The 24314-nt window shown below is 37.3% G+C and overlaps 1 protein-coding gene across 15 annotated transcripts in view; it reads left to right on the top strand.

Annotated features, from left to right (window-relative positions):
- NCOR1 (nuclear receptor corepressor 1) overlaps positions 1-24314 on the top strand; it is a 114961-nt gene that overhangs the window by 61333 nt on the left and 29314 nt on the right. For 8 of the 15 annotated variants that reach the window (XM_073315880.2, XM_073315883.2, XM_073315879.2 and 5 more), the window contains 9 exons: positions 813-964; positions 1828-2033; positions 6452-6514; positions 11036-11175; positions 12014-12140; positions 14826-15381; positions 19346-19475; positions 20181-20376; positions 23497-23670. In XM_073315880.2, coding sequence (XP_073171981.2) covers positions 813-964; positions 1828-2033; positions 6452-6514; positions 11036-11175; positions 12014-12140; positions 14826-15381; positions 19346-19475; positions 20181-20376; positions 23497-23670 — 1744 coding nt within the window. The remainder of the gene's footprint in view (positions 1-812; positions 965-1827; positions 2034-6451; positions 6515-11035; positions 11176-12013; positions 12141-14825; positions 15382-19345; positions 19476-20180; positions 20377-23496; positions 23671-24314) is intronic. The other 7 variants (XM_073315884.2, XM_073315881.2, XM_073315890.2 and 4 more) reach the window with 2 other exon arrangements.

Raw genomic sequence — 24314 nt, 5'->3', positions numbered from 1 at the left:
TATATGCTAATCTAGTGAAATATGAAATTCCTAATGTAGTGCTTGATACTGCTGACTACCCTTAGGAGGGTTAGAGCTGTACATAATGTTCATGGTGGTAGATCTTCTGTTTCCAAGTTGTAAATTATCATGTATTACTATTTTAAAATAGAGCAAGTTAACATTGCTACTCTTGAAATATATTTTTCAAGATTTTTGGTTAGACATCTCCTGAATACTATTTTAAAACTTGTTTGTTACAGCTGTTAATTTTCAGGCTACATGTGTTGGGGACCCATAGTGGTGTTTTTAACATAACTCTCTTCCATATTATGTTATATTTGATACCGTGTATAGACTTGTTTATGAAGACAGCACAAAGAATAACTTGTGTACTGTGTCTTCACTATCACTGTACTTATTCTAGTGAGGAAGGCAGTACATCCATGGAATCTACAAAATAAAATGCAGTAAGTTCCCAAATAAAGGTTACTGAAAATCAGACAAAATGTAAGAGAAAAGAAGTTACTTATTGAGAGGGACTGAAGGAAACATTCAAAATGTGGTGGTTGAAACAAACTTCAAGGCTACAGGCAGATTGTTCCATGCCAACTGGTCTGCCAAACCACTTCTTTATGTTTTTAATTTGCAGATGTTCCTATTGCTGTAAAACCTCTGTAATCCAAGCCCAACTTCTAAATTGATGTGTAAATTGTGATGAAGATTCTAATGTAAAATCTTGGTAACTTCTTTTCAATAATATGGATGGTGTTAATACTATTACGAGAAAAATGCATATCCTTTACACAGTTAAGTGTTTTATATAGCCTTAGTGTGTCAATGGTTCATTTCAGCAGCAAATTGCACGTCCTTCTCAAGAAGAAAAGGTAGAAGAAAAAGTAGAAGAGGAGAAAGCAGAAAAAACAGAGAAAAAAGAGGAAGAAAAGAAAGATGAAGAGGAAAAGGATGAGAAGGAGGAATCTAAGTGAGTATATGTAATGAGAATGAACTGTTTGACTTTTTTTTTCCCTAATGCAGTTGCTCTTTGCTAGTTTTTTGTTACTATTTATTTAGGGAATTGGTATTAAATGAAAGCAATAAACCTGATGGTTGATTTCACTATAGAATTTCCATATTTAGAGTTGAATTATTGCTGATTGCATAAATAATTGTTCTGTGGCATATCTGTTTCTCTCAGACTCTTTGGACCAATTCAGATCAATGGAAAACCCCTAAAGTTTGGATGGAATTTTTCTTGCCCTTCTGAAGTTTTTTGTGTTAACTTACAGTGTTTGCTGCTCGTGTATGCAGTGTTGCTGTAGCTGTGTAGGTTACAGTATATTAGCAAAACAATGTACTGTGAGGTAATATCTTTACACAGAACTCTTCAGTAGGTCTGGGAAATGTACTCAGGCGTGTGAGAGGTAAATACCAGGTGGAACAGATTGTTTAGCATAAATAGTTAATGCATTTCAAGGGACCATTCAAGGTGAAGTTCTGGTGCTTCTGTTTCTATATGAAAATGGACATTCTATTAAAGCCAATAAAAGGACATACCTGGTACCATCAGTAAGGAAATGGTAGATTTTTTTCTTTTGATTTTTAGTTAATAATGGAGTGTAGCTCCATTTGTTTTTAAATAAATTCTGATTTTTGGGGAACAAATGAGGAGCCTATTTTACTGTTAAATTGCTTTACAAAGAATTACTCCTTCCATCGGTACTGAAAAACAAGCTTACACTTAGTTCTTATATCTGTGATTCAGTTTCACCAATACCTGCCTACGTAGTATATGCTTTATTAATATCTGCGCTGAAGCTTTTCTTTTAACTTTTGTCTTCACTCCAGAGAGAACACCAAAGAGAAGGACAAAACAGAAATTGCACCAGAGGAAACAGAGCAGGCTACTCCTAGGGGACGAAAAACTGCCAACAGTCAAGGTCGTCGTAAGGGCAGGATCACCAGATCAATGACAAACGAAGCTGCAGCAGCAAATGCTGCTGCTGCTGCTACTGAAGAGCCACCACCACCTCTTCCTCCACCTCCAGAACCCTGTGAGTAGCATTTATGGAAAGTACTTTGGGATCCGTCTGGCAGAAAGGCACTTTGTCAATATGGGATCATTCTTTGCGAATACAACACATTTCCATTGTGGATACAGTGACATTTTTTTCAAGTCTAGTAATTTATTGACAAACAAGACATCAAGAAGTTTATCAAACTTCTAAAAATATGCATCTATATGAGTGAATGTTAAATAAAATCAGATCAGATCTTAAAACTATATAAGAGAACACCAGTAGTTGTCTTACGCAATAAGACTACTTATACAAAGACTAACCAATTTATTTGAGCATAAGCTTTCATGAGCTACATTCACTGAATACATCCGATGAAGTGAGCTGTAGCTCACAAAAGCTTATGCCCAAATAAATTGGTTAGTCTCTAAGGTGCCACAAGTACTCCTTTTCTTTTTGCGAATACAGACTAACACGGCTGCTACTCTGAAACCTATACAAAGACTATTTTTCTCTTAGTTTGCAGGGTTAGTGCTAGATCCTGCAAATCACAGGCAGACCCCTGTATTAACATGGATCCTTTGCAGGACCTAGCCCTAGATGGTTACTAACAAGCAATTTAGGCCCAGAATTTGATTTATCTCAATATTTATTATCTGGAGTGGATCGCTGGTTGGTTTGTTTCTTAATCCATTATGTAGCTAAGGAATTTTCTGTAAAGTGTTATTTTGGTGGCATATACCAGTAGACCGTATACAGACTCTTGCTGCTGGCTGAGTTCCTAAAGGAGTGCACATTCCTACTGCCATAATCTGATGATGATGCAGAAAAAAGGAGGTAAACAAAACAGAGCCACGCTGACTCCTGCAATAGAAATACAGAAAAATTATCAATGGAGAGGATTTTTAAAATAGTATTAAAGTAAGGTGACAGCTGTCAGCAAGGTTTCAGAGTAGCAGCTGTGTTAGTCTGTATCCGCAAAAAGAAAAGGAGGACTTATGGCACCTTAGAGACTAACAAATTTATTTGATCATAAGCTTTCGTGAGCTACAGCTCACTTCATTGAATGCATTCAGTGGAAAATACCTGTCAGCAAGTGGCACTGTTCTATTACTTGAGCTTTCTTTCCACTGGACTCCTCAAAGACTAACAGAGAAGAAGTGGGTTTTTTACCCACAAAAGCTTATGCCCAAATAAACCTGTTAGTCTTTAAAGTGCCACCGGACTCCACATTAAAAACTTTTGAGTGGATTGAATACTTTTCTGCCCTATCCATCTTCCAACCTTTGTTTTGCTGATTCCATTTTCTGCTAATGCTTTCTATATTATGCACAATGGCAGATAAAGCAAGGATAAATTGGGGGGGAGGATTCTAGTCTGTGAAGACGCTGAGCTGTCTGCAGTGGCTGAACATCATTCAGAACAATATTAAACGTGAGTGACATCAAATCCAGTGAAATAAAGCAGGTGGAGAATTGTTGATTGCATTGTGTCTCCTGATAGGGTGTTTTTTGTACTAGCATAGATTTTTTTTTTAAACATTCATTCATTTTTCTTTGCTTATGATTGTTTGCCCAGATGAGTGTTGGAGACTGATATGCAGGAAATGAGTGTAGGAGAAGAGGCTTCAGCATGTTAAGTAATTAACTATTTCATTCTCTTCCAGAGGAGTCAGTGGAATAATTCCCTCCACAGAGGAACCCCTTAAATGCTTTAGAGCATTTGGGGCTGTGTGGTTTTTTTTTGTTTGTTTTTTCCACAGCATGCTGTGGTGTTTTGCAACCCCTTTCATTCTCTCGATTTGGTTTGTGTTCAATAGTGTGTCTGTTACAGCATGCAAATAGATTTATAATAGAAAAAGCCTGAGAGGCTCTATAAAATCCCTTCAGAGCCTTCACAATATTTTATATATAAATCCTTGCTGCCTGTCGTGTTGCAGAATATAATGAGCAGAATAAGACAATATGAAAAGTACAAAATTTCCTTTTAAGAGAAGTGTCCAGCTGCTTTCACTAAACTTGTCCGCTTTCCACAAATCAGTTGTGTGAAGTATATTACAATAGATGCTAATTAAGTCTTACATCTTTTATATCTGAATCTCAGTACACTTTAAAAAATGGCTACGATCCCCATTTTATAAATTTTACTTGGGACACGGAAAAGAGGCACAGAACTCTTGTCACTTACTCCAGGTCACACAGCAAATCAAAAGTAGAGGTAGGGCTAGACTCAGGGTGTCCTAAAGCCCAGTGCCCTTTTCTCATGACTTAAATGTCTAAATTATGATTAGAAGGACAAAGCATATGGATAGATATACTGAGGGGAACTGTGAATAGTTGCATGTTTTTATTGCAGAAAGGAATATAACATGTTATCTACCTTACAGTATGTATAGTTTTAGGCAAGAAACTGCTTCACTACGGACTGTAGAAGAGTCCTTAAGGAAGGGACCTTGCCTACTGTGTTTTTACATATTCTGTATACGTCTATAAAATCTATATGTACATCTAGAAAATATTAATGGCTAACGTGATTGTAGGGTATCATACATATGTGGCACTAAAATAAAATAGTGCTGAACGTTTTTGCTTTTAAACCTTTAGACTCCAAGCACTTTTCAGAGGGTGGGATTTTGTATTTTGCGAAAGCAGTGAGGTAGCAGGGTCTAGTGAAATGACTGAGATGACAGCCAGAACCTCTGGAGTTAATTTCAGCTCTGCTACTGTCAGTGTACAGCCTTGGACAAATCAGTTAATCTTGCTGCCTTATTTCCTTACTTGTGAGATGGGACTAACCATCTTGCAGGGGTGATTTAAGTACTAGTTAGCATTTGCTACAGCACTTGGAAAAGGTAAGACGGTATAGAAGTGCTGGTTATATTTCCATTTCTTTATATTTCCGTCTTTCAACTCTCTTTAGCCTTTTAAGGCAAGCTGTGTGCTCTAGTGCCTGGGGGTCAGGAGAAGTGTTCTATATCTGGTTCTTCTAGTGACCTGCAGTGTAATTCTGGACTAGTAACTTCACCTTCATGTGCTTCTGTTTCTCCCATGTATTAAATGGGGCTGGTTACATCCTCCTTGATTAAAAAAATAAAAAGCAAAAAAACAAAACTTTGAGCTATACAGATAAGGGCTATATAGGAGCTAAGTATTTTACAGGAATGACTTTTTAAAAAAAAAATGAAATGCAAAATCATTTGTTATCTTTGACTTTGACTGAGACTTTCAGCAGCCTACTTGTGCCAAGACCATACTTGGTTTTTCTCCTAGCATAACATTAACATGACACTTGGCAGAAATTGGAATTTGGAATATTTTCCAATGATTTTGTTTTAATTGATAACTTTAAGCATTCGCAAATAATTGTGTGGGTTCTGAGTTTTCTGTGGTATATTGGGTACCATCTATTGCGCAGGAACGCTAGTTCAGCCTTCAAGGCTCTTTCAGAGATCGTGTCTGGACACTTTAATACGTGACAGTTTCCCATTAGACCTCTCTATAACATGGCCTTGTGTGTAGCTGGACAATTTATAGTTCAAGAGTGTGGCAGACCAATGTGAACCTTGGGGCTTGAACACAGGACTGGGAATCAGAAACTCCCAACTTCTAATGATGGTTCTGGCATGGCTCTGACTTGCATTGTGGCCCAGGGCATGTCATTTAACATCTGTTTTTCCATCTATAAAATGGAAATAAGAATTTATTTGCTTATATCATTTGGATGTTGGGAGCATTGCTCAGTGTTTGAAGTAATTTTGGAGAGAATATTACATAAACATATTTTAGTGATTCCATGATGTGTAGCATGGGAAGTGAAATACTCCAGCATTTACAGATGTATGAGGAAAAAGGGGTTCCTACTTTGCATGAAAATCTTCAGATTAAAATCTGCCACCAAAATACTCTCTAAGAATCAAGAATTTAGATGTTGTCATTTTATCCCAAGTCCTGTCGGTGGACTGGCTCTTTTGTACAATCAGGCAGAACAGACAGTTATTTATGGCAACAAAAATTTTGACGGTTTTAGTGGGTGAATGCAGACAAACCTTTTAGAAATAGCTTGGCTTCTTAGAATATTTATTGTCCAGAATACTTTGCAGTAAAAACAAGCCACATGTTCACATATATAGTAAACTTCATTTTAAAATGGCTCAGACTCTGGTATCAGTAGAATTAATCTGAGTTTAATTAGATTTTTAAAAATTCCACTTTTTCTGGTGGTTCAAAACAAGCTAGTCATTAGCATCTTGCTCTGATGAGAGCATGAAGATTCCTTTCCCACCCCTAGTTTGGTGTGATAGAAACTGACCGCCTCCCATGGTCCTGGGCAGCTTTCCCAAATAGCTTGAATAGGCCTTAATGTAAACAGATGAATTGATTAATGTGTGATTGGTGCTGAACGGGCATATCCTGGTCTTTTCTCTGTCTAATGGGACTCACCATTTGCTATTTCAGCTTCTGCAGAGCCTGTGGAGACCTCTCGCTGGACAGAAGAAGAAATGGAAATTGCTAAAAAAGGTGATCCTTCTAAAGCTTTGGTTTCAATTCTGGTTATTAATTAGTCTCTGCGGTGCTAATTTGAATTAATGAGGTGGGGGACTCACTTTCATTTTGCGTTTGAAAGGAGCTTTTTCTTAGAAGCAGATATCCACACAAAACAAACCAATCTTCCAAACAAACATGCAGATTTAGATGTTTTTATTGGCTTTCCCAATCTGTTGGAAAAGCTATTTGATTTCAGTTTACAGCTATGGCCATCAACAGTCTGATAGAAAACGATTTTACAAAGTAGTCTCTATATAACAATGAAACTGATGTGAATGAAAATTTGCATCTGAAATTTGCACTAAGTAACACCTTCTTACAAGTCACATCAATATCCTTTCCATTAGATGAATTCTTTTATCTGAAATGTGAGTTTGCATTGTAACTTGGCAAGGAGAGTGGCAAATTTTAATGTATTAAAACATTGTGCGTATAATTCGAACTCTGGCAAAGCTTAGTGATAGATATTAGCTTCAACAGGGAGTCAAATTTTAAATGAGTACAAGCAGACACTAGATAAATTTTTTTTGCAAGAACTATTAATTCGCTTGGTTCTTTAGTGCTCTGTGCTAAAACATATCACAAGAATTTGTAGGCTTTGTTTTTCTCTAGTTATGGCTGAAAATGTTTGTACACCATATAGAAAGACTTCTAAATATACCATGCAAAAAAAATTTATTTTAGTATGTACACTTCCAAGTTTGGGACTTGAATTACTTTTAAGAATCAGGCTTGATGCTTTCTTTGCTTGCCCAGGTTTATAGGTGTTGCATAGCCCTCAAAGTAAAATAAAAATTGCTTCTATGCTACTGCCTAATACAAAACACATCCTGTTTCTACTTACTGCTTGCAAGTTATGTTCAAATTCTAAAAATAGAAAATGGGTGCTGTAAAAGTGTAAAGGACCCTTCGCAACGGTAGTATTCTGATTCAAGTGCAACTTGAATTGTACCTGATTCAAGTACCCCTAAACATGGATTTCAAAGGAAATATTACTGATATTTGTGCTCTGTGGTGTACGTTTTAAATAAAAACGTATCAGCATTTCAAAACAGTTTATTATTTCAGTCAAGTGGTGCTATTGTCTCTGCAGAGCTGTCACTTCAAGTATACTTCCTGGCGCAGGCCTGGTTTGGTGTAAAGCAGGACTGAAAAAAATGGCTTTCCTAGTAAAAGCACTGGAAATCTGTTCAGTTCTAGTTCTGCAACTAAAAAAAAAAAAAATTCCCTTATTTACAAAGCTTCCTAATAAATTAAACTTTTTGATTTCCAAAGTTTTTTTTAGCAAAATTTACGGTCATGTTTTGTGTAATCAGATCAAGAGAGTGGTCATTTAATCTTTTAAAACTATTATAACACACTTAAGTGAGTTTTTGTAATTTCAAAAGCAGAGATAAAGGCTAGAATAAATTTTATATTACATTGGAGCTCTCCTTTAATTTTTGTGTTTGTGTATATCTGTATGTATAGTAAAGATCACTTTCAAAGATCTTCTAGAGATTTTAGTCACTCTGTGTGCCTATTTTTTGCCAAGAATCCAGAGTCCAAGATTTTGAAAAAACTATCCAGTTTTTAGTCTTAGATATTTTCTTAGTGTATTTAGAAATAGTGCGGAGGTCATTAGCAGAGCAGCAGTATTCCAAATATTTATTTATAGTAGATTTTTAAGAAATGGGAGAGGTTAGTAGGGATTAGGTAATTTTTTTTGATGTGTATCTATCTTGTAGACAGAGCTACCACGATCATCCTGATACTTATACTGGGGAGAATTTCTAGCTTTCAGAATCATATTTTACTGAGTACCTGCTTGTTTACTCTTTAATCTTGCCTTTCAGATGATACTTAACATTGTGAAATGGTAACTTAATTAAGAGAAAATATGCTTATATTATAAGATTAAGAACCTTTTTGAATTTCACAATCTGAAATACTTCATGATCTCGGTGTGAATTTCTTATCCTTTTTATTCTAGGTAGTGTGGTGTGGGATTTTTACACATTTTCTCAAATGTGCATAGTAGTAGTGGATGTGGGTTCAATAGTTTTATGTCCCAGAAAGAAAAGAAGTCGGTTATCCTAACAGGGCAGACCGCATGAGCCAGTAGATAGGATGCAGCACAGGGAGTAAAACCTGTGTTTTATTCCTGGCTCTGCCACTGCCTCTCTGTGACATTAGGTACAACCTCAACCTCTTGCTGCATTTCATTTTCAGTCTGGAAAAGAAGGCTAAAACTCACCTTCATAAAGAGCTTCTGGATGTATTGATGAGACACACAAAAATATATCTATACTATATTAAGATCTTGTTTTCTGCTTTGTCTCATTAGAGTCAAAACTATACCTGGCATGATTTTATGTAAAATACTAACATACGCAGTCCCCACTCTGCTTAGTAAAGCTATATTCTATGGATTGTAAAATAAATGCCTTAAATGATCACCTAGAAGTTTGCCTTCCTCCACTTGAGCAGCTATGAACTGGCTTCAGGTCATCCAAGTAATGTCACACATGTCTAAGATATCAGACTAAGATGATGGTGGAAGAAAGAGATGCTTGATGAATTTTAAAAACTACTTAAGCAAGAAATATCTTCCTATGCAGTTTACAAAACCAAATCATTCTAATTGCACAAGTATAGCAAGTTCCAGATGGTTGATACAACACTAAGTATTTCTTTTTGAGGGATGTTTCAGAAGAACATGTTAGACATGGCAGTATTGAGGCAGCATTTAAGCATTAATCTACTAGTAGTTTCATATTTCACCAGTGCCAAATGTTAAGGGGTTAGGTATATATTGTATAAGAAACTGCGTTTGAAAATCTAGATCGTAAAGGTTAACCAGGTGTTGTTGGAATGCAAGTACTGAAATGCAGTGCTTTGGTGGGGCATTGGTTGTCCTTATGTCGCTGATGACTGGTAGCTAGGGTAAACAAATGTTCGTGAAATTATTTTCCCAGAGAAACATGGTTTTAGGGGCAAGCATTGCTGTTGCCTCTCTTCCATTTATGCCAAACAGCCAATAGCCCCACACTGTAGATTTCAAGCCCTCAACTTTCCAGTCACACCTGAACTGTAGAATTTTTAAAGGTGAGGTTTATACTGGTGGCAGTTATGAAGTTTGATAAACTGATCAGTCTTTATCATCATGCAAGATGAAGAGTCATTTGATAATTTATGCCTATATAGATATAGAACAAAATAAGAAAATACAGTAGGACCTTGCTAATATACGCTGACTGCAGAACCAGTCTTAATTGTTAAGAGCCTGAACCAAACGAACTGAAGTCAATGGACTTCGTATCAGACCCTAAATGACCAATTGAGGAAACAAAACAGGGATTCTGCATCATAAAACGTAGCTTTTATGTACTTCATTACTTGCACAAAATATGATAGTAGCTACTGCAGTACTTAAGTCTTTGTAACCTACCTTGTGCGTACGTTATAAGGGGAGCGGGTGTGCCATTACAAAGATGGTTTCATTGTCCTTCTCGCAGCATGTAGCCAGAAATGGAATTCACTGCCACAGGAGGGTAGATAGACTCAGCTGAGACTCAATAATTTGTGATCAGTAGCCTGCTTAACTACAAATAGAAATAAGGATAATTAAATCTCATGCTTCAGTCTGACAGTTGATCACTGTAGGGGTTAGGAAGGAATCATTTGCCCTTGCGTCGTATTACACATTTACTCAAGCAAGGACATTATGAAGCTTTCACCTTCCTCTGATGCATCAGCACTGCCAAAGGAAACACTGGACTTGATAGACCAGTGGTGCGATCTGTCATGGGAAATTTTATGTAGTAGTACTTTATCTGTCATTTGCAAGGAAATTTGACTTTACTGTTTTCTTATGAAAGTTTAACAAAATAGGCTTAGTAGGATGTTATTTCAATAGTAGAAGGAAATGTGAAGCTTTCATAATATCAAAGTATTAAAAAAGAATATTTCTCTTACGAAATGTTACTGTACCAGCTGATTACTACTTACCAAAAATAAAGTCTTCAAGCTGCACCATTCATGTTATCGTACTGGTGCTGCTACCGGTTTCTGGGGTGATGTCATCACAACAGCTGTTTGAGCATTGTCCTCTGGAGAGGCAACTGGGCCGACAGCTTTCTAACAGCACTAGTTAATTCTTGCTAAATACATTTTTAATTTACTTTTTCTATAGTAAGTCTGAAAACCTAGCTAATGAGCACATGGGAGGGAATGTGCTGACTGGTTCTGTTTCAGATGTTGGCAAAACTTTTGAATGGAATAGCTTCAGAGGCACCCTGCTATGCTTTATGAAGTGCAGGGCTTTTCCATCTGTTGGGTGGGTTCATTATTGCAACAAGAGTCATTTTAAGGACAGTGTGATTTACCCCATTTTCTTGTGTCTGTGTTTAAGTCAGACCTTTTTAAAGTGGAATTTGTGTGTGGTTGAATTGATTTCTGGTGAGCCTGATTATTTATCATGGTAAATATTAAGCTTGCATTTTGTTTAAATAGGGTTAGTGGAACATGGTCGCAACTGGGCAGCAATAGCCAAAATGGTTGGAACTAAAAGTGAAGCTCAGTGTAAAAACTTCTACTTCAACTATAAAAGGAGACATAATCTGGACAACCTCCTTCAGCAGCACAAACAGAAAGTGAGTAAATCATACTGGATTAAATAATTTTTGGAGATAATTGGGTTTGGTCTAAAGTTAGGCCTTGAGGCTCACAATAGAAACTTCTTCAGCCTCCCATTTTGTTTCATTTCACCTGTTTTTGCTCTGTACCTTCTAGCACTTGATGCCGCTTTTCATTGCCCGGGTAGATAGACGGTTTAGAGGTAGTAGTCACTTTAAATGTAAAGGTCAGTAGTAATATTATTTTGCATTTTTGGTGTAATACATTTCCTCCTGAGGAATTTCAAAGTGTTTTGCAAACTCACTTGTATAGAGGGGCTTCATCCACCAGTAATATCTTTGGACTGAAACATGTAGCTATTAAACAACACCAACAGTGCAAAACAGGTTAGGATAGCCAGTGGAACATCAGCAACTGAATGTTGCTGCATATATAGCCAAAGTAAAACACCAAGGATGGGATTTTCAAAAGCACAGTGCTAGCCTAATTTAATATCAGCAGGAGTAGTTTGACTTAAGTGGTAGCAGAGTTAGGCCAGTGCTTACAGCCTTGGAAAATGAGTGGATTATGGCACAGTGACGCTAGTTGGAGTTACATATCTTAACAAGTGAAATAACTACTGGTTCTGCTTGTATCTGAAAGCTTTTGTGCATTTGACAATACTGTATTCCTCTTTGGCCCCCTGCAGTACTGCCTGAGTTAAAACAAGGTGTAAATCAGTGCAGAAAGAAACATCATTGCTAATTAGGGGGTTCTTTAACTTCTGAATCTGATATAAAGTGGAGAGAGAGTGCATTTAAAATTAATATATGGAAGTTTTCAAGATTGAGTAAATCTCAATTCTTTCTGTCTTAGTCTTCACGAAGGCCTCGTGAGGAGCGCGATGTATCGCAGTGTGAAAGCGTGGCGTCAACGGTCTCTGCTCAGGAGGATGAAGATATCGAAGCATCCAATGAAGAAGAGAATCCAGAAGACAGTGAGGGTAACTACTGAAATGTCAGAATTGGTTTGGAAGGAAACTCCTACTAGCACTAAAATGATCCACCATTTTAGTTGCCTGTGATGTTTGATCACCTGCAGAAGTTGTCACTTAAAATGATCAAAAAGTTACACTCTATTTAATTTAAAATAGTCCAGTGTAGTTTTCAGACTCTTACTCTGGGGTTGAAGTTTAGCAGGTGGGATTACTATATCTATGTCTGAATAAACTTAATTCTGCAGCTGACTGTGAAGAGTTACAAAAGGATTTCACAAAACTGGATGACAGGGCAACAAAATGGCAGATGAAATTCAGTACTGATAAGTGCGATGTAATGCATGTTGGAAAACATAATCCCAACTACACATACAAAACGACTGGATCTAAATTAGCTACTACCACTCAAGAAAGAGATCTTGGAGTTATTGTCTATAGTTCTCCAAAAACATCTGCTCAATGTGCAGCAGCAGTCAAAAAAGCTAACAATGTTAGGAATCATTAGGAAAGAGGATGCATTATGATATTTTCTGTTTTATAAACGGAGTATATAAATCCATGGTATGCCCACACCTTGAGTACTGCATGTGTGCAGTTTTGGTTGCCCCATGTCAAACAAGGTATATTAGAATTGGAAAAGTACAGAGAAGGGCAACAAAAATGATGAGGGGTATGGACCATCTCCCATAGGAGGAGAGATTAAAAAGACTGGGACTGTTTAGCTTAGAGAAGAGGCGACTAAAGGGCAATATAATAGAGATCTATAAAATCACGAATGGTGAATAGGGAAGTGTTATTTATCTCTTCACATAACACAAGAACTAGGGGGTCACCCAATGAAATTAATAGGCAATAAGTTTAACACAAAGATAAGGAAGTACTTCTTCACACAACACACAGTCAACCTATGGAACTCATTGCCAGGAAATGTTGTGAAGACCAAAACTATAACTTGATTAAAAAAAGAAATAGGTAAGTTCATGGAGGATAGTTCCATCAATGGCTATTAGCTGTGATAGTCAGGGACACAACCCCATGCTCTGGGTGTTCCTAAACCTCTAACTTCCAGAGACTGGGACTGAACAACAGGCGGATGGTTCACTCTATAAATTGCCCTGTTCTGTTCTTTCCCTCTAAACATCTGATACAGGCCACTGTTGGAAGACAGGATATTGGTCTCTGCGGACTATTGGTCTCACCCAGTGTTCTTAACTTGATCGTACTGACAGCAAATGGCTACATAAAACTGCCCTTATAAAAAAAAACATGGTGAATCATGAATTTATAGTCTTTAGCTAGTAACTAGCCTCTGAAAAGTTTCAGGCAGGGGAATACTTACCAGCTTTTTGTGTTGGCTGCAACTGTTCATAATTAGACTCCCCATCAAATCTGTATTTGGCCATCCTTATGTAGAACTGTATCCAGTAACATTCATAAACTATGAATCAGAGTATTTGACTTAATGTCTCAAGCTGCTGATGTCTGCATGTTATTCAGAAAATTGTTCATCTATATAAAAGCCAATAATAATTAGTAATAAGGTTTTTCAAATCATAGAGAAGCTTTAACAAGTTAGAATTGATGAATCTTTAAATTTTACCAGATCCATGTGTTTAACATAAAAGATTAAAAATCCTTTTGGTGAATTTATCCATTAAAACCTGTGAAGACCCTTTGCTTTCTGGTTCTGTTTAAGCATTTTACCAGGCGTGTACTTTGTCTATAAAAGGTTACGTACGTTAAATGACAGTTGAGAGAACCTAAACCTTTCAGTTAACCGGTAGGCTGTGTAGTGCTCTATCTGCTCTGCAGTAGACATCAGTTGAATGGGAAAGGCATGTAGACGCTCCTTCTAAAAATACCAAAAGCTTGTGAGGATGTTATATTTGAACTAAATATTTCCTGTAAAAATGCTTTTTAAGGAATAAGGATTGATATAGTAATATAAGATTTCTGAATAGAATCTGTTGTGCTATATTATGGAACCATGGTTCTCTCTTAGCATTTGTAGTTTATATTAAACTTTGTTATTAAATGTTTGTTAGGGAATTTTGCCTTAAGATTCCAGTTCACTGAAGTTATTTCTGTGGGACAATGATTAGAATGAAAGATGAATAAAAGTTACCATTTATTTTAAAATGGTACAAAATGCTGTTAATAATGCTAATTTACAATTCTTCCTATAGATTGAAAACCCTAGTTTGTCACTAGCTGTGATGCACAGCATTGTTTTCTGAAAATTTGTCAACTCTGCTGTGTGAAAGCCTATAGCAGACTTTTTTTCATGTTGCAGCCTGTATTTCAGTGTCTGGATTCCAATTCTACAAGTGTATCGACTCTTAAAATGAAGAAATTTTAAATGTATAGTCTGTGGCTAATACCTAAAACTAAAATAAGTTTTTTGAAAGAGAGATTTCTGCGCTAAGCAATAAATCTGTGTAATTCATGTTTGAAAATGAGTTGCTTGGATTGTTCACAAATGATGAAAAGCTTCCCATGTAAAGTCATCATTGCATTAGGTGTGAAATTAAGTGGTGAATGATATCTTTGGGGCAGAGGCTTGTAGTCTTATTTGTACTGTGGGATACCTCATATATTTGTGGGTGCTGTAAAATGAGAGCAATTATTTGCTGTCCAGTCAGAGCGTGTTAATTATATTTTGAGTGCTTATGCAAGAATAATGTCTTTCAGGTGCTGAAAATAGTTCAGATACAGAGAGTGCTCCATCTCCTTCACCAGTGGAAGCATCCAAACCCAGTGAAGATGCGATGTCTGAGAGCTCTGCTGCTAGGATAACCACTGAGACAACAGCAGAACAGGAATCTGCCATTAAAACCGTACCTAGCACATCCCCCTCCTCAGCAGCCCAAAGTGCACAAACAGCTGAAAATCAGAATGTTGAGCTCCAAGTTAAGGAAGAAATAAGTAATGAGGCAGAGGAGCCAATGGAGATGGACAGTAGAAGCCACCCAGCTGAAGCTAAGCCTGTGCTCAACCTTCCAGTGCATACTAAAGCAGAACCTGTAGATGCTGAAATAAGGTTACCCGAGAACATTCAAGTGAAAATAGAGAGTGATACCAAAGAGAGGGATTTGGAGAAACCCAAGGAAAAGTCAGAACCTGAGGAAATGGATTTCAGCCTGTCACAGCAGACTAATCCAGCAAGACCAGAGCCCAATTCAGACAATGATTCTAGTGCTACTTGTAGTGCTGATGAAGATGTTGATGGGGAACCTGAAAGACAAAGGTGAGTTTAATTATTCAATTATGAGAGAAACATTAATTTAACCTTAGAGAGAAGGTGGGTGAGGTAATATACTGGACCAATTTCTGTTGGTGAGAGAGACAACCCAAATTCTACTTGGGATGTCTGTGACAAAGGATATTCAGTTACTTTTAAACTACTAGAGATCTCCACGTGCGCGCGCGCACACAAAACATTCTTTTTTAAAAATCGTATTACGTAACTGGAAGACACATTGTTAAAGCAAAATATGGAACACTTCCTATGTTTGTGTGTTCTTCATTCTACCACTAACCCTCACTCAACTCCGTGGTTTGAACTTTGAGATTTTTAGTATGTGTGCATGCATGTACAATACAAATATTTTGTAGTTTAAACATTAACACCCATTTTTCAAATGGCTTATTTGGCACCATGTTCTTTTGAATTCTGCTTTCCGGAATGTGGACAAGTGTCATGAGTGGTGGTGATGCTTGGTTCTACAAGCAGTATCAACTCCTACTGGGAAAAGGGGCTTTCAGAAAGAAAGGTATATGCTCTCTCAGAAAGGAGAGTCTTAATGCTTAGTGAGGGGAAATGTTGATCTAACAGTATGCCCAAAACCCAGACAAAATATCTGCCTTCAGCAAGGCAAATTATAGCCTGAATTCTCTATGATAGTCTGGTGGATGGCCAGCCATCAAAAACCACACTCCTGCCTGGAAAGCTAAAGGAGGAAGGAAATTAAGCCATCTGGGGTTTGTGCCAAGAATAGGCTACATGTACATGTTAAGCAGCTTTTTGGAAAGGATAGCACCTTATTGAAAACAATGAGAGAAACTTTCCAAAGCAAAACAAAAGGCTAGATATTCCTGTCAAGGGTCTCCATGATATGTAATCCTGTGTTCCTCTTCTGAGGGTTGGGGAGAAACTATTGTTGCTTCAAGATTTTCTGGCACAGAACAAACTATTATTCAAAAATCAATTGAGGCAGTGATCTATCCCAAAACTAAAGTGGTAATTTGGAAAGTCTTCCCCACATGTATCTTCTAAAAAAATTGGAGAGAATTCTCATTTTAGTTAAACTGTAAAGTGGTTTTGACACAATGCATTATGTACAATGTACAAATCCAAAAAAATATATTTTGAATCTCCTTTATTATAACTTTAATTAGTTTAAGAGTGTGATGTAATGGAGAGTTTCTGTTTTATGTGGAAAGTCGTAATGATTCCTCATTCATAGAAGAGATTATTCTGAGTTGTGCCAGTATGTTACTGTTGTCACAGGGTACCTGAAGAAGCAGAGACCCAGAATTTCCCCTCTTCTAAGCTGTATAGGTTCTTATACCACACTCATCGCTCTAGTATCTGAGCACATTCCAATAGTGCATTAAGCAACTGACGTAACATCTGTCACATATTTATTCTCATATCCTCTCCCCAGGGGGAGAAGTGTGTTTAGGGAGTGTCTTGTTTTGGTAGGGTTTTATTAAATGTACTTGTTACTATGTATTACATTAAAGAAGGCAAGGTTAAGGAAATGCACCATGCACTTTGAGCGGAAGGTGGTGGTGATTGGTCTTAGTTCCAGAGTCTTGGACTGGTCCCCAAGAAAGCTGTGTCTCTGCACAGACAAGCTTTAGGCTTTATTGTAGAGAGTTCTGTTGTACCAGAGGATTGATGTTGTTGACCACAGTCTTCTAGGTATCCTGAGCCCAGGCCATTGAGTCCCTTGAAAATAAGGACTGAGACCTTGAACTTAGTTAAGAAATTCTGTGGGAAGCCAGCACAGGGAGTGGAAGGCATGTCTAATGTGTCTGAGGTTTCCTGTGTTGCTGAGGAGAGACATTGCAGTGTTCTGTATTAGTTGGAGTTTCCTAAATACTGCATTCTTCATGCTCAGGTATATTGCATTGCTGTAGTCCAGTGAAGAAGTGATAAAGGTCTGACTGACTAACCCCAACTCTTTGTCCACCAGGGTGGGACAGAGTCTCCTAGCCAACTGGAGATGATAAAAAGCATTACTCGTGGCTGCTGCTATGTGGAAGCTTAGTGTCCGTGAGGAATCAGTACTCAGATCTAGACTATGGACCAAATTGACCAATTGCGGCTGTGTACTTTCAGCCAAAGGAAACTGCACTGTGACTGCAAACTCTTTAATTGCTTTCCTTTGCCTGCCAGCATCACCGCTGTCTTGCTCAGGTTCAGCCTCATCTGTGAGCTGATCTTGTCCAAGCATGGGGCTTTTATGGTGGTAGCAGTGTGGTCTCATGTTGTGACGGATAGGTAGAGATGTGTGTCATCTGCATATTGCTGACACTTAAGTACATGTCATCTGACCAGTTCACCTAGTGGCTGCATGTAGGTGTTGAATGGGACCAGAGAGAGAACTGATCTTTGTGGGACTCCACAATTGAGGGTGTCTAGTGGTGAAGGTGAAGTTTCTAATCACTGTTTATTGGGTGTGTCTCTCCAAGAAAGACTCAAACCATTTTAACGCATTACCTTGGACTCCTGCCACCTCTCTCAGGCATATTGTGAGTGACAGTGACTACTTGATCTTTTACCAGGCTAAATGGTGACAATAGGTTTGTTGAACTCGAGGAATTGTGGCTGAAAAACAGGAAGAGTAAAAACTGTGGTGAAGGGTGCTTTACAAATGCACTAGACGGGTTTTAATTAGCATAATAATTCCTAACATGGTAAAGTTGAGAAGAACCTACAAAATGGGATTTTCAATAGGTATTGTCATAATTTTTAGGGCAATTCTATTGCTTCCTACATCCTGTGTAACGGGAAGTAATCTTAACTTGCATAGGAGTCATCCTACACTTAGCCAGTAGTTCAGACTAGTGATGTACAAGTGATGATAAAGCACATCTTCCTCTCAGATTTAAGCAAAGAATATATTAGACCTTTTTTATTCCTCTGAGAATTTAGGTAGTCTGCTACAGTCATGATCAAAGCTCTAAATTTTATAATTTGTTGATGCATTTTATAGTGGAAGTTCTACCATGTTAAATAGGATTTTTCTCTTCATTTTATTGATTTCTCAGCAGATATTTGTACACTGAAAGGCTTTTCATAGAAGTCCTGTAAGCTCCCAGAATTTCAAAATGTAGAGCAAGAGTTGATAGTCTTCTGATGTGAAGGAGGCTTTATCCCTGGAAATATTTAAAACTAACTTGGATAAACAATTGGAAAAATATAATGTAGAGGAAAAAATATGTATAACATGACTTCTGTCTTAACAATCACCATTTTATTTATAGATTCATAGATATTAAGGTCAGAAGGGACCATTATGATCATCTAGTTCGACCTCCTGCACAACGCAGGCCACAGAATCTCACCCACCCACTCTTGCGAAAAACCTCTCACCTATGTCTGAGCTATTGAAGTCCTCAAATCGTGGTTTAAAGACTTGAAGGAGCAGAGAATCCTCCAGCAAGTGACTCGTGCCCCATGCTACAGAGGAAGGCAAAAAACTGCCAGGGCCTCTTCCAATCTGTCCTGGAGGAAAATTCCTTCCCGACCCCAAATATGGCGATCAGCTAAACCCTGAGCATGTGGGCAAGATTCACCAGCCAGATACCCAGGAAAAAATTTTCTGTAGTAACTCAGATCCCACCCCATCTAATATCAACTAAAGAAATTAACAGACAAATTCTTATTACTGATGCAGAATTAAGGAATTTAAAATTAGAACATAAGCAGACTTATTGAAATGTTGCCATCCACTTGTTCTGGTCTCTGGTGTGCATTGTACTGTGTGCTATTTTGATGTACAAAAGGTTATGCTCTTTTTCGAGTGGTTGCAGCATGTATTCCATTCAGGCTTGGTCTTGTGGGTATTTATGTAACTTTTTGCTTTTACTTGCTCTTTGCTTTTCAGTTATTTAATTCAATAAAGGAGTACTTTTGTTTGTAATCCTATCAAGATCTTGCACTTTGTCTAGTTTTAATTTTCTGCTCTCTCCTTCTCCAGAATCTTCACTATGGATTCAAAGCCTTCACTGTTAAACCCTACTGGATCTATACTAGTATCCTCCACAATAAAACAAGGGCAGATGGATTTGCAACAACTTCACCATCGAGCTGCTGTCATACCACCTATGGTACGTTCTTAATGTCATTTGAAGGGGAATCTGCAATATCCATAATTTGTTTTATGTTACATTTTGTTATGAAAAATATCATAGAACAAGAGAGAATTTGTTTCTTTGTTTTATCACAGTACATTTGTGATTGAGTTTAAATTACAATGATAATGCAAAAAGAAAAGGAGTACTTGTGGCACCTTAGAGACTAACCAATTTATTTGAGCATAAGCTTTCATGAGCTACAGCTCACTTCATCGGATGCGTACTGTGGAAAGTGTAGAAGATCTTTTTATACACACAAAGCATGAAAAAATACCTCTCCCCACCCCACTCTCCTGGGGAGGTATTTTTTCATGCTTTGTGTGTATAAAAAGATCATCTACGCTTTCCACAGTACGCATCCGATGAAGTGAGCTGTAGCTCACGAAAGCTTATGCTCAAATAAATTGGTTAGTCTCTAAGGTGCCACAAGTCCTTCTTTTCTTTTTGCGAATACAGACTAACACAGCTGTTACTCTGAAACCAATGATAAATGCAGAACAGTTAGCTTTAAAAACACCCAGAAAAGTTCTGATGCTGCCTTTGAAGTATGTAGAAGTAGATTACATCCTTTGACATGGAGCAAGTAGACATGAGTTGTTGTTGGCAAAAGAGAGCTACTTTGGTAAATGTTTGATATGTATTATACAGATATTATGTACTTATTTTCTTCCCTTTTAGGTCTCTTGTAGCCCATGTAATGTGCCTATTGGAACACCCATTAGTGGGTATGCTCTCTATCAGCGGCACATTAAAGCTATGCATGAATCAGCATTGCTGGAGGAGCAGCGCCAGAGGCAGGAGCATATCGATATGGAGTATAGAAGTTCTGCAAGCCCATGTGGCACCTCCAAGAGCCCTAATGTTGAGTGGGAAGGTAGGCGACGTCTTTTTTGAAAACTCAAGAACTAAGCAACCCTAGATATTGAAACATGGGTCAACTTCTGGATTATAAACTGCAAGAATCAATTACTGGAATCTACTAGACCCTTTGCTAATGTTTCATCTCTGTGTATGTTGATCACCAATTTCATGGAATAGGTTTCATAAAGTAATTAGCAAGCAAATTACAAACTGCCCTTTAGTACCTTACATGTAGTTGTGTGAAGAGAAAAATGCATCCTACTGGAAGCCCTTCTGTTAGGAAAGGGTGTATCAAGAACCTGATACTGTGGCAAGGCAGTAAACTGGTCTAGAATTAATGTGGTGGATGCAGTGATGCTAGAGGTGCTGTCGTCTGGTCCGCGAATGCTTTGAGAGTCAGTGATAAAATCTCTTCTAATGTTGTACGTCCTTGGGTGGACCAACTTAGATCCTTAAATCAAACTTATTGAGTTAACCTTCTGAGAACAAAAGAGAGACAAGGTGAGTGAGGTAACATCTCTTATTGTAGCCCAATTTCTGCTGGAGAAAGAGACGCTTTTAGCTCCACTAAGTTCTTGAACAAAGACCTCTTCAGAATGTTGTTAAACGTAAAACTGTTTAGGACTGTGGTTCTCAACCAGGGGTACGTGTATCTCTGTGGTACCTAGAGGTCATATAGGGGGTACATCAACTCATCTAGATATTTGCCTAGTTTTACAACAGGCTACATGAAAAGCACTAGCAAAGTCAGTGCAAACTAAAATGTCATACAGACATTGACTGGTTTATACTGCTCTATATACCATACACTGAAATGTAAGTACTATATTTATATTCCAATTGATTTATTTTATAATTATATGGTAAAAATTAGAATGTAAGCAATTTTTTCCAGTAACAGTGTTCTATGACACCTTTTTGTATTTTTGTCTGATTTTTTTTAAGCAAGTAATTTTTAAGCGAGGTGAAACTTGAGGGAACGCAAGACAAATCAGACTCCTGCAAGCGTACAATACTCTGGAAAGGTTGAGAACCTCTGATTTAGAATACCTTGGAATGTACATCCTCATTCACTACTTTTGTTGTAAGAACAAATGTTGTGTAACATCTGACTCTTACAGTGACATAACCAGCACTAATAACATGAAACATCTTAAACATTTTGATCTTTGGAAAACAGTTTTGAGTTTTCAGCATACACTACAGTTTTAAATTACATTTTCTTGAAAACCTTCATATTAATTTTTGCCAAAGCAAAAAGAAGCATTGGTATGTTTGAGAATGACAGATGTTTTGAACAGTGGTGTACCTGTTCTCTTCCATTCACAATAGTGAGGAGAGAGCTTGTAGAGAACTGTTTTTGGAGGTTGTTCCTTTAGAATAGGTGGAAGAACTTGTGGTTGCAATTACAAATGCTACCTAGCCAAAATACCATTTCTTTGAATAATAGTTGGCATTGGCTGTAGTTTATGATGAAGTATTGGAAAGTTTGAGGATGAAGCTCTCTGCCAGCAAAATTCAAGATTTCTGTGGGTGCCGGGAAGAATTTGATAAAATGTATTTGAGTCCTAAAGGATTTAGTATTTAAATTCTGAACTTTTAAAGAGTTGTAGACATCCCAAACTATTCTAGAGTTTCTGTTCCTTTAAGTCTGTTTTGCAGCTGGGATTTCTCCACTGTATTCAATGCATTGGAGACAACCCGCAGATTCTATTTTAAACTTTCCGGTATAGGTTTTAGGATATTTACACATGATGCATGAGTTAAAGGCAAGTGGCCAGATGAAAGGCCATGTAATAGCACAGACTTATTGACAATCCGCAGTGAACTTATCTGTGACGTACAATGGTAGACATAGTAATTTTTTTTGCAGTATGATTAGTACTGTTTAACTGATGAGGTTAAAGGTGTACTTCCTCAGCTACAGTAGGCTGGTTCTGATTCATAATCAGGTATTCTTGAATTATCCTTTCACATTCCCCTTATATTTGTGAAACAAAATTGAGGTTCTAAAATACAGACAAATCTTGATCTTAATTCTGTTATTTCTAGTGCAAAATTTTCTTCCCTTTTCCTAGTCATTGTTTTAATTATGAAACCCCAAAGCCATTGACCATATAGATTTACTGCTCTTAAATTGACTAGGAGCAGCCCTTAACTGGTGGTCAGGAGTACGGAGATCAATAGTAGTGAGTTGTCTTCAGTCTAAAACAATATTTACTCTTAAATCTTGCTGGCAGGATTTAGAAGTAAATATTTATTAAGGATTTAAAAATAAAAATTGGCAGCTTCTCTACTGAACCTTTCTCACATGGCTTGAGTTCCTTGGTACTGTTTGTTTTTAATATAATTACAGTTGGAAGTTTTTTGTCTGCATCTATGAAAATGTACATTATCAAGTACAAAGTGAATAACTTTATTGATAAAAACTGAAGCAGGGAAGAGACTGAATCTTTTTAACTTTTACTTCTCCTATAGAAAAAATGTGCATAATGTTGCAAAAAATATTTCACCAGCTTTTTTCCTTCAGTAATAAACTTATGTAATAATTTTTAAATTATGATATTTGCCAAGGTCAGTTGTTCAACGATGTTCAGCTCTATTTATATACTGTCAACTTTTAAACGTGTCTGAATCTGGAAGACTCAAAAAGACTAACAAGGCTAAATACACTCAGTTTCTAGGGGTAACATTTGAATCAAATTGAATGCCAAAAAGCTGGTACAGGAATCGGTACACTTGTGGTTTAATATGCAAAACTGTCTGAAGTCTCAGTAATTTCTGATCCAAAGATATTTATTGATCTTGAACTCCTACAGACGTTTTGTCATGTGTGGGAGGGTAACTGATCTGGAAGCTCCTTTTATTCCAGGAAGGGAAGAAGACCCGTTGTTGTTAACTGTGAAGTCTTTCATTTGCATCAGTGCTGTGATTAAGTGGTATTGTGTATGGAAGTCTTTACTTATGTGGTCTGAAAAGTTCTTTTGGAATGAAAGCATTTAAACTTCTGACAAGAGTACACTTGACTTTAGAAGACCAATGGTCTTGTCACTTGGCTATTGTGATCCAGTTCTTTTCACACTATGTATTTTAATATAGGGTGGTTCTCTCATGATAATCTTAACTTTTATAGGAAAATCAGTTGCTTATATGCCTTACGTTGAGGTGAAACGAGCAATAGAACAGGAAGCACAGGTGCAAAACACAGCAGCAAGGTCGGCATCGCCATACAGGCTATCTCCAAGAGAAGTCAGTAAAGCCTCTCCACAGCCTGATATGAATGCAGCTCGCTATAGTGTTCCACCAGGTAAATATTATTTGTTTTGCACAATAGCCACTGGCGGTCTGCCTTCATAGGTTAGACTTCCATGATTTAATGTAGTAGTAAACTTTCTTTAAAGGCTTATCTGCACTATTGAAAATGACTTTCTTTTTTGTAAATAGACCTTCCTTTGGGATTTTCCAGTCATGGGGAACATGTACCCTCATGTTTTCATTTTGCATCAGCTGGTTCTCTTCTCTAATATGTATTTTCTTAACCAAATATGAAATCTTACGGTATTGGGGTTTTGAAATTTATTAAAGCTCCAGCGTAGAGCCAAAATGGCAGATGAGGATTTTATTTTAACTTGCAAAAAAGAATTCTCCAATATGATATGAATGGGGGAAGGAAAAAGGAAAGTAGAACCTGTTAAAATATACATTAGTACCTGATAAGAAGTGTTTTTAATAGACTCTAGCTATTCTGTCAACTATGGAAAAATAACCCACAATCCAGAAATGTGTATAACATTTGTTATAGTTCTTTTTCCCCAGAGTGTGATGTTGGACCGTAACAGAGGACAAATTAAGGAAAGACTAAATGAAATTAAGCCCAAATCTAATCAAGTATTAAGAACAAAAATGGTTGTGGGGAAAAAAACCTGTACGGTGAAAACTTGGTCCACCTTG

The sequence above is a fragment of the Lepidochelys kempii genome, chromosome 17, assembly GCF_965140285.1.
Source record: "Lepidochelys kempii isolate rLepKem1 chromosome 17, rLepKem1.hap1, whole genome shotgun sequence".
Classification (NCBI taxonomy): Eukaryota; Metazoa; Chordata; order Testudines; family Cheloniidae; genus Lepidochelys; species Lepidochelys kempii.
This window is presented reverse-complemented; position numbering and strand designations above follow the sequence as displayed.